The following is a 17,164-nucleotide window of genomic DNA, read 5'->3' on the forward strand; positions in this document are numbered from 1 at the left end:
TTCTGGGAGACTGAGGTGCTGACACTATGAAGTAATTGGGAATATGGATGGAGTGGGGGTTGGATAGAGTGGGGTTTTTTCTTTTCCTCCGATGTGGAGGTTATTTTCTCTTTTTTACTGTCGGATTGACAAAGGGTAGCAGGGTGAAAGGTTTGTAAGGGGGTGACTTCTTCTCCGCTCCCCCCCCCCCCCCCCCCCCCCCCCCCCCCCGGCTGCCTGGGGCTGTTTTTTTTTGTTTGTTCTTGGAGAAGGTGACCTGTAGTTAGTTCGAGATGAGTCTTTGTTCGGTTGGGGGAGGGTGATGCCAGCGGCTAGCGTTCTTCACAAAACAGAGAGCTGAGGGCGGGGGAGGGTCAGTGGGAGAATCTTTTGGGCAGGGGTCACCACGCTGGCAGGTAATGCCGGTGAACAGAAGGGGGGTGTGGGAGAGGGCTGAGAGAGGTGGCCATAGGGGCGTATGGGGCCGGGGGGATGACACGACGAGGCGATGTTGGAGAAGAAACATGGGCGGGGTGGAGAAAAGGGCCATCTTGGATGGGCCAAGTATAGGGTGAAATGGAGGAGTAAGCCTGAAATGGAGGAGTAAGACTGATAATGTGGAACGTGCGAGGGCTCAATGGACCGGTCACAAGATTTTGGGTCTCTGCGCACCTTAGGATCTTGAAAGCGGAGGTGGACTTTATACAGGAGATACACCTCTGCGTGAAGGACCAGGTTAGGTTAAGAAAATGAAATTAAATGAAAATTGCTATTGTCACAAGTAGGCTTCAAATGAAGTTACTGTGAAAAGCCCCTAGTTGCTACATTCCAACGCCTGTTCAGGGAGGCTGGTACGGGAATTGAACCGTGCTGCTGGCCTGCCTTGGTCTGCTTTCAAAGCCAGCGATTTAGCCCTGTGCTAAACAGGAAGGGGTGGGTGGGTCAGGTTTTCCTCTCGGGGTTTGATCCAAAGTCCCAGGAGTGGAAATTTTGATGAGTAAGAAAACTTGGTTTGTGAACACGAATGAAGTGAGGTACCCGGTTGGGAGATATGTGATTGTGAGTGGGGTATTAGAAGGGACTCCTGTGGTGTTGCTGAATGTGTATGCACCAAATTGGGATGGGGGGGTTTTATGAGGGGGTTGTTGGCTTCAATCCAGGACTTGGCCACACACCAGTTGATTATGAGAGGAGATTTTAATTGTGTCCGAGAGCCGAGGGTAGATAGATCGAGCCCCAGGTCAATGGGTATGTTACAAATGGCAAAGGAGCTGGGTGGGTTTATGGAAAAAGTGGGTATGGTGGATCCGTGGCGCTTCAAGAACCCTGGGGAAGGGAGTATTCCTTTTTTTCGCATGTTTACAGGGTATATTCCAGAATTGACTTTTATTTGGCGAGCCGGGAGATTTTGATATGGGTGGAGGTGGTAGAGTATGCGGGGATAGTAATCTCCGACCTTGCGTCTCATTGGCTGGACATTCGGCTTAGATCGGGCTGGGAGTAGAGGCCGGGGTGGTGGCTCGATTCGGAGTTGTTGGCAGGTAGAGGGTTTTGTGACAAAGTGCGGGCTGTGATTATGTAGAATTGAACCAAAATGGGGAGGTATCAACGGTCACATTTTGGGAAGGGCTAAAAGCAGTGGTCCGAGTGGCTAAAAGCAGTGGTCCGAGTGGCTAAAAGCAGTGGTCCGAGTGGCTAAAAGCAGTGGTCCGAGTGGCTAAAAGCAGTGGTCCGAGTGGCTAAAAGCAGTGGTCCGAGTGGCTAAAAGCAGTGGTCCGAGTGGCTAAAAGCAGTGGTCCGAGTGGCTAAAAGCAGTGGTCCGAGTGGCTAAAAGCAGTGGTCCGAGGGGTTAAAAGCAGTGGTCCGAGTGGCTAAAAGCAGTGGTCCGAGTGGCTAAAAGCAGTGGTCCGAGTGGCTAAAAGCAGTGGTCCGAGTGGCTAAATCAGTGGTCCGAGTGGCTAAAAGCAGTGGTCCGAGTGGCTAAAAGCAGTGGTCTGAGTGGCTAAAAGCAGTGGTCCGAGGGGTTAAAAGCAGTGGTCCGAGGGGCTAAAAGCAGTGGTCCGAGGGGCTAAAAGCAGTGGACCGAGGGGAGATTATCTCATTCAAGGCACATGCGGATAGGAAAAGGAGGGAGGAATATGAACGGCTAATGAATGAGATAGTGGATGTAGATAGGGAGTACTCGAGGATGCCCAGCACGGAGGGATTGGCGAGGAGGAAACAATTACAGGGGCAAATTTGATAGGTTGACAATGGGGAGGTCAATACAGGCGAGAGGGCAGGAGAAGAGACTGGGAGAACTGCCGTTTAGAATGGTAGGAAGGAAGGGAATCCAGGTGGCTCGGGAATGGGAGGCACTGCACAAGTCAAACCTATCCCGGCTCGTAGAACAAATGAAAGAGGACTTTAAGAGATGGGACATGCTCCCGCTATCACAGGCGGGGAGGGTACAGACTGTGAAAATGACGGTTCTCCCCACATTTCTGTTCGTCTTTCAGTGCCTCACCATCTTCATCCCCAAGGCATTTTTCAAGCGGGTGAATAAGGTTATTTCGGGCTTTGTGTGGGCGGGTAAAACCCAGCGAGTGAAGAAAGTGTTGCTGGAGCGCAGTCGGGGGAAGGGTGGGTTGGCGCTGCCGAATTTTTGTAATTACTACTGGGCCGCTAATATACCAATGATTAGGAAGTAGGTAGTGGGGGAGGGGTCAGTGTGGGAGCGAATGGAGTCGGCATCATGTAAAGAAACAAGTTTGGGAGCACTAATAACGGCACCTCTTCCGTTCTCGCCGGCCCGATACGCCACATGTCGGTGGTGGTGGCGCCTCTGAGGATCTGGGGCAGTGGAGGAGATATAAGAGAGTGGAGGGAGCATTGGTTTGGACCCCGATTTATAATAACCATTGGTTTATACCGGGTAGGCTGAATGGTGGGTTCCGGAGATGGCAAAGGGAAGGAATTAGGAGGATGGGTGATCTATTTATAGATGGGATCTTCCTCAGCTTGAAAGCCTTGGAGGATAAATTTGAATTGCCAGCAGGGAATGGGTTTAGGTATTTGCAGGTACGAGACTTCTTGAGAAGGCAGGTTCTGGCCTTCCCGCTGCTGCCGTCAGGGGGATACAGGCCAGAGTGGTCTCCAGTACTTGGTTGGGGGTGTGTGTGGGCGGAGAAGGTATCAGATATCTACCAGGAACCTTTGGAATCAGAGAAAACTCCGGTGGAGGAGCTTAAGGGCGTGGGAGGACGAGCTAGGGGGAGAGATAGAGGCAGATCTGTGGGCGGATGCCTTAAGCGGAGTTAACACATCCTCACCATGTGCCAGGCTTAGACTGATACAATTCAAGGTAGTACACCGGGCACACAAAACAGTGGTCCAGATGAGCATGTTTTTCGGGGTAGAGGATATGTGTGCGAGGTGCACAGGAAGCCCAGCAAATCATGTCCACATGTTTTGGGCATGCCCAAAGCTGAGAGGGGTTTGGCAGGGTTTCGCTAAGGCGATGTCCACGGTACTCAAAACACGGGTGGTGCCGAGTCCCGAGGTGGCGATCGTTGGAGTGTCGGAAGAGCCGGGAATCCAGGGGACGAAAGAGGCCGATGTCTTGGGCTTTGCCTCCCTGGTAGCCGGGAGATGGATCTTATTAATATGGAGGGACTCAAAGCCCCCGAGTGTAGAAACCTGGATTAGTGACATCGCTTGGTTTCTCAGTCTCGAGAAAATAAAAGGGTCAATGTTAGGCAGCCGTTCGGGGGGGGGGGGGGGGGGGGTAGACTGTTGTTTTATGGCTGGGGTGTGCGAAGATTGTGATGGGGTGGAAATGCTTATTGTACCATGTTTATGTCACTGTTATTGTTAGTATTAGAAAAATTGCAAATACCCTAATAAAAATATTTTAAAAAAGATACATAGGGAGGGCGGTAGGACAGCTGCGTAGGGCAAGAGGGCTACAGTACGAATACAGAGAGATGGCGAGTCAAATGTTGGCGCATTGGCTACGGAGGCAGGCCACGTCCAGAGAAATATTCCAGATACGGACTGGGGCGGGGATGTGGTGTCAGAGCCGGGGAAGATAAACAAGATGTTTCGGGATTATTATAAGGAGCAGCACAGGACGGACTCGGGGATGAAGAGGGGGACATGGGACGGTTCTTAACGAAGTGGAGTTGCCACAGTTGGAGAAAGAGAAGAGGCCTCAGGTGCTACAGGAGCCCTGGGCTGAGGGAGATATTGGACATTATAAGGGGTATGAAGTCGGGGAAGGTCCAGGGGCCCGATGGCTACCCGGCGGACTTTCATAAGGGGTTTGTGACGGACCTGGCACCGCATCACTTGGGGGCGTTTAATCAGGCGTTGGAGAAGGGGGAGCTGCCAGGCATGATGACGCAGGCAACGATCACGTTAATACCGTAAAAGGGGAAGTACCCGTTGGAATGTGGGTCAAAAAGGCCCATATTGCTATTAAATACAGACGTGAAAGTGCTGTCTAAATTGGTGGATGGAAGGTTCTGTCCCGGGGTGGTTGTGGAGGACTAAACAGGCTTCATAAAGGGCAGGCAGCTTTCTAGTAATATAAGGAGGCTGCTGATAGAAATTTAACTTTTTAATATGTAATAAGTTTAAAGGAAGAAATGGTTCAGAAGTAAAATGGTTTATTAAAGTCACACATCTCAAACATGACAGTGAAAACTGCTGAATAGCATGGGAATGATCAGATTAAAATAGGCCAGACAGAAGCAAGGACACATTTTGTTTGTATGAAAATCTGGGCAACCTTCCAAGTCCAGTTTTCATGGCAACAGATAAAGCTTGTGGGAAAGCAATATCTCAATCACACCATATCAAGATTTGATGGACAGACATTTCAATCGAATTGAATGAATTATAATTATGACCCAATCACAGCCAGAAAGGGGACAGAACATTGACGATCGCGATTACCTTAAAGCTAGGGGCCGGTTTTGAACAATTCATCCCGGGATCATCTTATTTAATTTCTGAAGCTATTTCCTGTGCTTTGCTTTGAAAGCCGCCATTTTGTTTATTTCCTACGTCTCTGTATTGTGTATTTTGATTTGAAGAAATTATCAAGAACTGTAATCTGTATTGAATTCAACTCAGTCATATTTATTTGATTGGACAAAACAAACTTTCTAAAACTTTGTATTTGCCAGCAAACTGACCTGACCAAGAGACATTTTAAATCTGACTGAATAAAGCTACAATTTACTCCACGCATGAAGCTCCGTTTTATGTTCTGTTGAGTGATATACGAGTGCGGCGACACATAGATATATTCACCAAGTACAGATCTATCCGCTGTTAAATGTGATTATGACCCCGCCGGGAGGTACCGGAGGTAGTGGTGTCCATGGTTGGCGTTGCCGAACCTGCTACATTACTATTGGGTGGTGAACGTGGAGAAGGTGAGGCGATGGTGAGAAGGAGAGTGGGTTGAAAGGAGGAGGAATTCTGTAGGGTATCCAGCTTAAGGGCTATGGTAATGGCAGCATTGCCGATGGCGCCGAGCAGATTACCAGGGAGCCCAGTGGTGCAGTCCATGGTGAAGATCTGGAACCAGCTGAGGAGGCACTTTGGCCGGCTAAATCTCTGGCATTGAAAGCAGACCAAGGCAGGCCAGCAGCACGGTTCAATTCCCGTACCAGCCTTCCCGAACAGGCGCCGGAATGTGGCGACTAGGGGCTTTTCACAGTAACTTCATTTGAAGCCTACTTGTGACAATAAACGATTTTCATTTCATTTTCATTTCATTTAGGATAGAGGGGATGTCGGTGTTAACGCTGTTGTGTGAAAACCATGGCTTCATGCCGGGGGGATAGATGGCACGTCCAGGAAGTGGGGTTGGTTAAGGTGAGAGATCTGTCTCTGGAAGAAGGGTCTGCCAGTAAAGATGAATTGAAGGAGAAGGTAGACCTCCCGAGAGGAAGTGAGTTTAGGTACCTGCAGGTAAGGAACTTCGCGTGGAAGATTTGGAAAGAGTTCCCCAGGTTGCCGAGGTACACCCTGTTGGAGCTACTGTTGCTTCTGGACGTGGAAGGGGAGGGCAGGATTGGAGACATATACAGATGGCTGGGAGAACAAGAGGTGAGTGCGTGGTGAAGATTAAGGAGAAGTGAGAAGGGGAGATAAACTGGGGAATATGGAGTGAGGCGCTACGAAGGGTAAATGCGACTTCCTCGTGCGGAAGGATGAGCCTGATACAGTTCAAGGTCGTACACGGTATGACATGTGCAAGAATGAGTGGGTTCTTTCGGGGGTGGCAGAGGAGTGTGAGATGTGTGGACAGGAACCAGTGAATCACGCACATATGTTCTGGAGCTGCAAAACGTTGGAGAGATTTTGGGCAGGAGTGAATCATAGAATCATGTGAATCATAGAATTTACAGTGCACAAGGAGGCTATTCGGCTCATCGAGTCTGCACCAGCCATGGAAAGAGCACCTGACTTAAACCCATGCCTCCAACCTATCCCCATAACCCAGTAACCCCACCTAACCTTTTTTGGAAACAAAGAACAATTTATCATGGCCAATCCACCCAACCTGCACATCTTTGGACTGTGGGAGGAAACCGGAGCACCCGGGGGAAACCCATGCAGACACGGGGAAAACGTGCAGACTCCGCACAGACAGTGGCCCAAGCTGGGAATCGAACCTGGGACCCTCGAGCTGTGAAGAAACTGTGCTAATCGCTGTGCTACCGTGCTGCCCCTACGGGATTCTCCCCTACCCGGTGTGGCAGGGGGTCCCGGCGTAGCGGAGTGGCGCCAACCACTCTGGCGTCGGGCCTCCCCAAAGGTGCGGAATTCTCCGCACCTTTGGGGGCTAGGCCCATGCCAGAGTCGTTGGCGCCACGCCGACTGGCGGCAAAACCGGCCTTTGATGCCTGCCGGCCGGCGTCGGGGCTGGCCGAAAGGCCTTCGCCGGTTCGCGCATTCGCCAGTGCGTCAGCTCCCGCTGACGTCACCACCGGCGCATGCGCGGTAGGGGGGTTCTCTTCCGCCTCTGCCATGGTGGAGGCCGTGGTGCGGCGGAAGAAAAAGAGTGCCCCCACAACACTGGCCCGCCTGCCGATCGGTGGGCCCCGATCAGGGGCCTGGCCACCGTGGGGGCACCCCCCGGGGTCCGATCGCCCCGCGCCCCCCCTCCCAGGACCCCGGGGGCCCGCTCGCGCCACCATACCCGCCGCCACCAGAGGTGGTTGAAACCATGGCGGTGGGATTGGCCTCTCAGTGGCGGGACTTCGGCCCATCGCGGGCCGGAGAATCGCCGCAGTGGGCACGCCGATCGGCGCGGCGCGATTCCCGCCCCCGCCAATTCCCTGGTGGCAGAGAATTCCGGCCACAGCGGGGGCGGGATTTTCACCAGCCCCGGGCGATTCTCCGACCCTGCGGGGGTTCGGTGAATTTCACCCCTGATCTCTGAAGGACCCCACTGGGCACAGTCTTCCAGTCAGAGAAACACCCCACGTCTATCACCCTCTGCTTCCTGCCACTCACCCAATTCTGGATCCAATTTGTGAAACTTCCTCAGATCCCATGGGGGCTGTTACCTTCACTATCGGTCTCCCATGTGGGATCTTATCAAAAACCTTGCTGAAGCCCAAGTAGACTACATCCAATGCATTGCCCTCACCTGGTCACCTCTTTGAAAAATTCAATCAAGTTGGTCAGACGTGACCTCTCCCAAACAAACCACGATGACTGTTCTTGATTTAGCCCTGCCTCTCCAAACGCAGATTAATACTGTCAGAATTTCTTCCAATAGTTTCCTCACCACTGAGGTCAGACTGGCTAGCCTATAGTTCCTGGGATATCCCCACCTCCCTTCTTGAATAATGGCACCACATTGGCTATCCCCTAGTCCTCCAGCACCTCTCCTGTGGGCAGAGAGGAATTGAATATTTTTGCCAGCACCCCTGCTATTTCCTTCCTTACTTCACTCAACAGCCTGGGATACATTTCATCTGGCCCTGGAGATTTGTCTACTTTTAAGCATGACACGCCGCTCAGAACTTCCTCTCTGCCTATGTTAATTTCTTGAACTTTATCACAGTCCCTCTCCCTGATTTCTATGTCCATACCGGCCCTTTCACTAAGGAACACCGACACATTTAAAATCCTACCTATATCCTCCGGCTCCAGGGACAAATTACCTCTCTTGTCCTTAATGGGCCCGACTCTTTCCTTAATTATCCTTTTGCCTTTAACGTGCTTGTAAACTGTAGATACGTTGATATCATCTATGGTGGTCAGTTTAGTTTTGACACAGAGATGACCAAAGGGTTTTCCATATAGACAGTATTTAACACTGACACTAGAGGGCAGTTGGTCTTTGATGAGGTGAATAGGTACCGTCAGGTAGATTTTAAATAGTATGGGGGCTATCACACAGCCTTGTTTGTCCCGAGTCTGCATCTTAAAGGTTTCTATTTCAGATCTCCCACTCAAAACAATTGCAGTCATATCATTATGAAGCAATTGAATAATTGTGGTGACATTTGAATGAATGAATGAATATCGCTTATTGTCATGAGTAGGCGTCAATGAGGTTCCTGTGAAAAGCCCCTAGTCGCCACTTTCCGGCGCCTGTTTGGGGAGGCTGGTACGGGAATTGAACCGTGCTGCTGGCCTGCTTTCAAAGCCAGCGATTTAGCCCAGTGTGCTAAACCAGCCCCTGCATTTCCTGAACATCCAAATGGTGGAGAATTAAATAACTAACAGAAGGGGGAGGCATCACGAACATTCCAAACCTCAGTGTTGCTGGAGCTTGACACATCAATGCAAAAGGCGAGGCTGAGGAGTGTGTAATCATCTCCAGTCCAGAGTCACAAATGGATAATCCATCTTGGCCTCCCCCTGAGGTTCCTACCATCACTGAAGACAATATTCAGCTAACCTGATACAGGCCAACCAATAGCAAAAATGGTGGCTCTCATTGGATACCACAAAGGCTATGGTCCCTGATACCCTCAGGGCTTTAGTACTGAGCTCCAGAAATAAACATTCCCCTATTCAACTTGTTCCAACACAGCTACAACACTGGCATCCAAACGTCAAAGTGGAAAAGATATATCTTCCCCTCAAAAAACAGGACAAATTCAATCAAGCCAAATACTGCCCCATCATTTGCCTTAGTAAAGTATAGAAAGAATCGGCAACAGTGCTATCAAGTAACACTTATTTGTTGATAACCTGCTATCCGATGCTCAGTCTAGGTTCTTCCAGGAGAACCTGGCTCCAGATCCTGTTACAGCTTTAGTCTAAACGTGAAAAAAGAGGCGAGATAAGAGTGACTGTCTTTGATAGAGTGTGACAGCAAAAAGCCGTAATAAATTTGAAGCCAATGGTGATCACGGGGGAAAACTCTCTAGTGGTTGGAGTCATACTTAGCACAAAGGTTGTTGGTTGTTGGAGACCACAGAACATCATCTCACCCCCAGGACATCACTGTAAGAGTTCCTCAGAATTGTGTCCTCTGCCCAGCAATCTTTAGCTGCACCTTTCCTTCATTTTACATAGAACATAGAACAGTACAGCACAGAACAGGCCCTTCGGCCCTCAATGTTGTGCCGAGCCACGATCACCCTACTCAACCCACGTATCCACCCTATACCCGTAACCCAACAACCCCCCCTCCCCCCCTTAACCTTACTTTTATTAGGACACTACGGGCAATTTAGCATGGCCAATCCACCTAACCCGCACATCTTTGGACTGTGGGAGGAAACCGGAGCACCCGGAGGAAACCCACGCACACAGGGGGAGGACGTGCAGACTCCACACAGACAGTGACCCAGCCGGGAATCGAACCTGGGACCCTGGAGCTGTGAAGCATTTATGCTAACCACCATGCTACCCGGCTGCCCTGCTTTAAGGTCAGAAAAGGAAATATTAACTGATGATTGCAGAGCATTCAGCTACGTTTGTAATTTTTTCAGATAATGAGCCAGTCCCTGTCTACATGCAGCAAGAATTGGACAACATCCAGATTTGGGATGATAAGTGGCAAGTAAAATTCACCCCACACAAGTGACAGACAATGATCATCTCCATTAGTGAGCTCTAGTGGAAACAATCAACTCACCCGGCGCTCAAAGGTGACTGAATACCCCACTCGCAACATCCTGGGGTTATCATTGAGTAGAAACTGAACTGGATCGGCAGATAAAGAACAGGTCAGAACTCCCCAAAATCTGTTCACCATCTAGACGGCACAAGTCCAAAGATGTGCAGGTTAGTTGGATTGGCCATGCTAAATTGCCCCTTAGTGTCCAATAGGTTAGGTCGGGTTACTTGGTTACGGGATAGGCTGGAAGCCTGGGCTTAAGTAAGGTACTCTTTCCAAGGGTCGATGCAGACTCAATGGGCCGAATGGGCCCCTTCTGCACTGTAAATTCTATGATAAGTCAGGAGTGCGATGCAATTCTCTCCATTTACCTGGATAAGTACAGCTCCAACAACTCTCAAAGGCTTGACACCATCTCGGACAAAGTTGCCCACTTGATTGGTACCTCATTCACCACCTTAAACATTCACTGTATCCACTACTGTAACTACCTCCACTATTGACACACAGTGGCAGCTGTGTGTACACCCTATAAAATGGACAGCAGCAACTTACCAAGGCTCATTCAACAGCACCTTCTAAACCTGTGGCCTCTACCACCTAATATTTTACGGGTAGCAGATGCATGGGAACACTACTGCCTCCACGTTCCGCTCCAACTTACACCATCCTGACTTGGAACTATGTTGCTGTCGCTGGGTCAAAATCCTGGAGCTCACTTTCTAATGGGACTGTACCAACGTCACCAACTTCTCAAGGACAATTAGGGATGTGCAACAAATGTTGGCCCTGCCAACAATGTTCACAGCCCATAATAGAATAAATAAATTATAGGGCTCTTTAGCGGGCTCAAAAAACTTTAGTTCATCTAAAATTTCCATCTCACTTTCTATTGTAATTGTTGATCCAATTTAAGAGTATTATCATCAGGGATTATTTCTCTCTCTTATCCATAGCATTATATACAGTTCCGGTCAATAGCATCCAGTACAGCTATTTTAAACAGTTAATTAAAAATGCAAGTCTTTCTTAATTCAATTTTGTGAGTAACAGCTTATCAGAAATCACACATCAGAGAGTTAAAGAAAAGTTTTAGAGGCCAAATCAAGTCAGACAGGAAAAGCAAAGATAGAAAACATTGTTTTCCACATTGTTTTCTTGTTGATCTGCAAAGTTATGGTTTGTGGAGTGACCCCGTGATTCAGAATAGATCTGTGACTACAATTCAAAAGTATGTCACCAGCTGCGAAGTTTGGGGCATCCTGAGTTCATTACAGAAACTATTTTATCACACGACGCCAGACTGGAATACATTTTCAGTGTACGTCTCTAACCTGTAGTTGTTGTCTTGCACTTTCATTCTTGTCTTCAAACAGAGCCACTCCCCACAGTGCCACCTGCAGAGATGCCCCTGCTAACACTACCGGGTGAGTACAAAACTCCCAGAACTCGGTGAAGATCCCAGCATTTGTTGACTTAAAGGTGAATGGTAAGTTAACAGTGTCTCCAGGAAGAATGACATCTAGGAAAAGAGGAAACACAGAAATGATCAAACATTCAGGAGTTTGGACCTACAAGTTGAGGTTCCATTGACAAGAAGAAATCCCATTTGAAAGACACAAACTTCCCTATGGTTTGGTGAAGGTAGTAGAACCCAGTGTTATGTTAAACCACATAAAATAAAATTGATAAATAGAAAATATTTATTACAACCTCCTTTTTCTTCAGCTCTGAACCAAAGCTGGTTCTGATCATGTGATGTTCTCGAACTCCTGCAGGGGAATTGCCGCCTTGGTTCATTTTCTCAGTCCTTTCCAAGGTTGTCATTGTCTGTCCCTCAATTCAAGGATGATGTCTACTCATGGTCATGAGTTTCTTCCATAGGTCTTCATCTGATTGAAGAAGCCAATTATTGACCTGCAGATCTTTGGTCCACGGTCAAGGACATCCCACAGGGTCTGGGTCCCTTTAACGCTCCCTCTCACATCCTTCAGATTCCCAGAATTGGGAACCATAGTCTCAATGGGGTTGAACTGTTTCATATAGGTTTAGCAAACTTTTTGGTTTACTCTAAAGCTCTATTTATAAAGCCCATCAAAAGCTCAGCTTTCAGTATGATATACTTTACAATCACGACTTTGTCAGACAATTGCATAATATGACCAACCGATCTGTGTGTAATCAGCTCTGCCTCTTTGAACCTGGCTCAATGCAATATCCAGACATTGACATCCAAAAGACTTAAATTCACAAGCACCGCAAGCAACAATCCCATGTACAAATGAGAATATCCTGAACTAATAGTGACATATTCGATTGTGCATGACTCTTGGTTTCGCTTTCAAGTTTTAAAATGGCAAAATTTACCAGTAAATTAGCATCAACCAATTCACCTGCAAGCATGTTCCATTTTTAAAAAAAAATTACACTTTGCATGGTGATAACAATTTTCTCATTTAAAATTAAAACTAACCACTTACAAATGCTCAGCTCGGAGGGGTGGGTAGGGCAGGTCTTTAATTCCAATGGGGACAGAAGCTACCTATAAAACCTGGAAAAGGTAGGAGGTTCTGAGACCCCATAAATCACAACCAGTGGGCATGGTTCCAACCCATGTTCAGGATTACTGACATGGGGCGGGATTCTCCCCTACCCGGCGTGACGGGGGGTCCCAGCGTAGGGGAGTGGCGCCAACCACTCCGGGGTCGGGCCTCCCCAAAGGTGGGGAATTCTCCGCACCTTTGGGGGCCAGCCCCGCGCCGGAGCGGTTGGCAACAGAAGACTGCCGCAAAAAACCGGCGCCAGCGGCCTTTCAAGCCCGCTGCCCGGCAGCGGGGCTGGCCGGAAGGCTTTTGCTGGTAGGCGCATGCGCCGGCGGTGACGTCAGCGGCCAGCTGCCGCTGACGTCACCACTGGCGCATGCGCGATGTGGGTTTCTCTTTCGCTTCCGCCATGGCGGAGGCCGTGGTGGCGGCGGAAGAGAAAGAGTGCACCTAGGGCACTGGCCTGGAGTCTGAGCAGGGGGCCCTGATCGCGTGGCCAGCGTGGGGGCACCCCCCGGGGTCCTATTGCCCCGCGCCCCCCCAGGACCCCGGGGGCCTGGTCGTGCCGCCGATCCCGCCGCCACCAGAGGTGGTTCAAACCTCGGCGGCGGGAGAGGCCTCCCATCGCGGGCCGGAGAATCGCCGCAGGGGCCTCGCCGATCGGAGTGGCGAGATTCCCGCCGCCGCCACTTTCTGGGTGGTGGAGAATCTCTGCCACGGCGGGGGCGGGATTTTCGGCGGCCCCAGGCGATTCTCCGACCCTGCTGGGGTCCGGAGAATTTTGCCCATGATATCAGAAAAGGACCTCTAGAAGCCCACCAGCTTTGAGCACGACCAGAACATGTGCACATGGTGTGCCAGCCTCCTTGAACACCAACTGGATTTATCCTCCACTCCACCTAAAAAATGGCTTATTGTAGCCTTCATGAGATGTGCATGAAACACTACCTTTAGCATAGCCTCACACAGGAGGAGGTCACATTCACCCTCCTCAGTGTCACCCTCCAAACCTCCTCCTCCGCAATTGGCCCTAGCTCTTCTACCCACCTTGCCTTCATTCCCTCAATCGAGCCCGTCTCCGACCCCACTCTCCGCTTATATGCTTGGCGTGCTGGCCACCTCCGACTCCGAGCAGGACAAAATCCGATCGAGCAAGGTAGAAGGCAACTTCACCGGGAAGGAGGGAAAGTACTTTTTGATCCAGCCACGCACCTGGAGAAACCTGACTCCGTCACTGTCCACAAGCTCATATTTCTCCTTGAGCTCGCACAGGCTTGCAAACTGTGGTAGAATTAAATCGCCCACCTTCTCCAACTTCTTCTCCGTCCACTGCCTAAAACTTGCACCCAGCCTAGCAGGCTTGAATAATTATTTTGCACAAATGAAAGCTGCCTTTGAGACAGCCTTCAAATTAAAATGCTGATGGAGCAGTCTCCAGATTTTTAACGTGTTCCTACCACCCGGTTAATCGAGTGTTCCTTCGGCGCCAATAGGAGTGGGACTGTTACGAACGACCCCAGGCTTTCCCCCCTCACAGACTCTGCCTCCACCCGGACCACAGCTCCTCCAGGTCCCTGCAACACTCCAGCAATTTTTCAGCATTATCTGCCCAATAATAATATTAAAGTTAGGCAAGGCCAAGCCCCCTACTTGTCTCTCCCTCTGAAACACCATCCTCCTGATCCTCGGCCCTTACCTGCCCAAACAAACCCAGTCACCAGCCAGTTAATCATTCTGAAAAACGCCTTGGGCAGGAATACCGGGAGGCACTGGAATAGAAATTAAAATCTCAGCAAGATATTCATCTTAACCTATTGTACTTGGCCCACCAGGGATAATGGCAGGTCTTCCCATCTTTGCAAGTGCATCTTGACCTTCCCCATCAGATTTGTGCAGTTCAATCTCCGGAGTTTCCCCCAGTCCCTTGCTATCTGGACCCCAGACACCAAATTACTTCCTGCTAACTGAATGGTAACCCTCTGAGCTCTCCTCTCCGCCCTGGTAACCCAACCACAAAGTACTCGCTCTTTCCTATATTTAGCTTACAGCCAGAAAAGACTGCAAGGTCCCCATAATGTTTCCCACTAATGCATCTGGATTCCCAACATATAATAACAAATCATCGGCATATAGCAAGACCGTATGTTCCACCCCTCCTCTAATGAGCCCCTACCAATCTTTCAAAGCCCTCAGCACCATGGCCAGTGGTTCTACTGCCAAAGCAAATAACAATGGTGACATCGACATTCCTGCCTAGTACCCCGGTATAGCCGAAAGGGCTCAGAGGTCACATTGTTAGTGCACACACTGGCAAAAGGAGCCGCGCTGCACCCATGTTAAAAAGCCTAGCCCAAACCCAAATTTCTCTGGTATCGTGAACGTGAACAGATAATCCCTTTCTACCTGGTCGAACACTTTCTCTGCGTCAAGTGAAACATTGATCTCCAGAACCAAACCCTCCCCAAGGGTAAAGAACCATGTTTCGGATTGACTATTCTTAAGAAGCTTTTTGCATCTTCTACTGTGAAGACAGACACAAAATACTTGTTCTAGGCCTCTGCCAGTTCCTTGTTACCCATTATTAATTCCCTAGTCTCGTCCTCCTTGGGACCAATGCTCACTTTAGCTAATCTTTTCCTTTTTCTTAATACTTGTAGGCTGGGACTTTGCCACCCCGTCATGGGAGATTTGGCATCCGGTCAAGTGTCTATTGACTTTTGACGGAACTGAGTGATTCTGGTGCTGGGCGGATTCACCTGTAGAAACCTGTACTGTCCCGTTTTTATATTTCTTGCTAGTTTACTCTTAAACTCCAGTTTCTCTCTCTTTATTATTATTAGTCATTCTTTTCTAGTTTCTAAAACTTTCCCAATCTTAACCTTCACAGCATTGGACTCTTTTTCATTTGATTTGATTCCATCCCCCACTTTCTTAGTTCGCCATGAATGCTGTATCCTTCCAGAGCCTTTCTTCATCAATGGACTCTATCTTTGTTAAGTTCTGACATTTCTCCTTAAATGTCTGCCACTGCTTCAGCAGTGTCTCATCTTTTTTCCTATTTATCCAACTATGTAATTGTCGTTATTTAAGTTTAAGGCACTTGTTATGGACTCTCATTCTCAAACGGAAAGTGAAATTCTGTCATGTTATGATCACTTTAGCCTAGAAGGTCGTTTACCGTGAGGCCTTTAATTACTCCTGTCTGATTACACATTACCACTGGTCCCCGGTAAGTTCCAGAAATATTGTTCCAAGAAACTGTCCAGAAAACACACTTTGAACACATTTGTCAGGCTACCATTGCCTATGTGATTTGTTCAATTGATATGAAGATTTAAGTAATCCACGATTATTACAATATCTTTCTTGCAAGCCCCATTATTCCTTAATATATACTCTATCCTACTGTGTAGTTACTGTTAAAAGGCCTATAAACTACTCCCACCAGTGACATATACCTGAGTTGGTGTTGAAGTAGAATTTTTGCATCAAAGAGTAACTTGGTTTTACTATACAGTGTTCCGGCTCAGGGAGACGCTTCCATTTGTAGTAGATGACCGTGGTTCCATCATTTATCACCTGTAGACAGGAGATGACCCTGTCACCAGCCATTGCTTCGAACGTAAGCCGAACAATCATAGCAACCTCATTCTGGAGAAAATGATGAAATGACAGCACAGCAGTGAGTAAATTCTGTATAGTACAAATAGATCTCACAATCACCAATCTCGAGAGCATGTTTCTTTCATTGCTCTCTGCTTTTCCTTTATCTCCTTCCTGTTCCTGAAAGTGTTGCCTGCTGAGGGAATAGTGTCTGGAAAATAAAGTTAGTTTTAAGGGGTATATATTTGTGCTGGTAAACATTTGGAAATAAGGTATTATTTTAAGTGGGTTTAATTTAGGACTGGATTCTTCCGCCCACCCGCCACAAGACCGCCACGGGTGGGACGAGAACACTGGAGAAGTCCATTGACCACGGGCGGGATTCTCCGGTCGCCGGGCGGGTGAGGCTGGAGAATCCTGCACTTAATGTTTCTGTGCCTGGAAGGGTAAAACGTACAGTTAGATTCATGCTGGACAAAAGTGTTTGTATGAGTGGGGGTTGGTTAAGTTCCAACAATAGAAACATGGAAAATAGAAGCAGGAGGGAGACATTCGGCCCTTCGAGCCTGCTCCACCATTCATTATGATCATGGTTAAATTCCATAGATTCACACTCTGTAGGTGGAGAAATTTCTCCTCACCTCAGTCCTGAAAGGTTTAGCCCTGATCCTCAAATTATGACCCTTAGTTCTGGACTCCCCCACCATAGGGAACATTCTTTCTGAATCAACCCTGCCTAATCCTGTTAAAATTTTATAAGTTTCTATGAGATCCCCTCGCACTCTTCTAAATTCCAATGAATATAATCCTAACTGATTTAGTGTCTCCTCATATGACAGTCCCGCCATCCCAGGAATGAACCTGGGAAACCTTTGAACCTTTGCTGCACTCCCTCCATAGCAAGAACATCCTTCCTGAGATAAGGGCACATAATCTACATACAATACTCCAAGTG

At 48.6% G+C, this 17,164-nt stretch overlaps 1 protein-coding gene and 1 long non-coding RNA gene across 10 annotated transcripts in view; one reads left to right on the forward strand and one right to left on the reverse strand.

The window, feature by feature from the left end:
• Positions 1-17,164, reverse strand: part of LOC119953474 (mycbp associated protein) — a 229,365-nt gene that overhangs the window by 78,787 nt on the left and 133,414 nt on the right. For all 9 annotated transcript variants that reach the window (XM_038777797.1, XM_038777791.1, XM_038777794.1 and 6 more), the window contains exons 11-12: positions 16,065-16,257; positions 11,398-11,585 (exon numbers count right to left, since the gene is read on the reverse strand). In XM_038777797.1, the coding sequence (XP_038633725.1) occupies positions 11,398-11,585; positions 16,065-16,257 (381 nt within the window). The remainder of the gene's footprint in view (positions 1-11,397; positions 11,586-16,064; positions 16,258-17,164) is intronic.
• The window catches only part of LOC119953475, an 80,592-nt gene that overhangs the window by 61,407 nt on the left and 2,021 nt on the right, over positions 1-17,164 (forward strand). Inside the window, exons 2-3 of the long non-coding RNA XR_005458031.1 lie at positions 11,440-11,552; positions 16,124-16,288. This is a non-coding gene — a long non-coding RNA (uncharacterized LOC119953475). The remainder of the gene's footprint in view (positions 1-11,439; positions 11,553-16,123; positions 16,289-17,164) is intronic.

The sequence above is a fragment of the Scyliorhinus canicula genome, chromosome 18, assembly GCF_902713615.1.
Source record: "Scyliorhinus canicula chromosome 18, sScyCan1.1, whole genome shotgun sequence".
Lineage (NCBI taxonomy): Eukaryota > Metazoa > Chordata > Chondrichthyes > Carcharhiniformes > Scyliorhinidae > Scyliorhinus > Scyliorhinus canicula.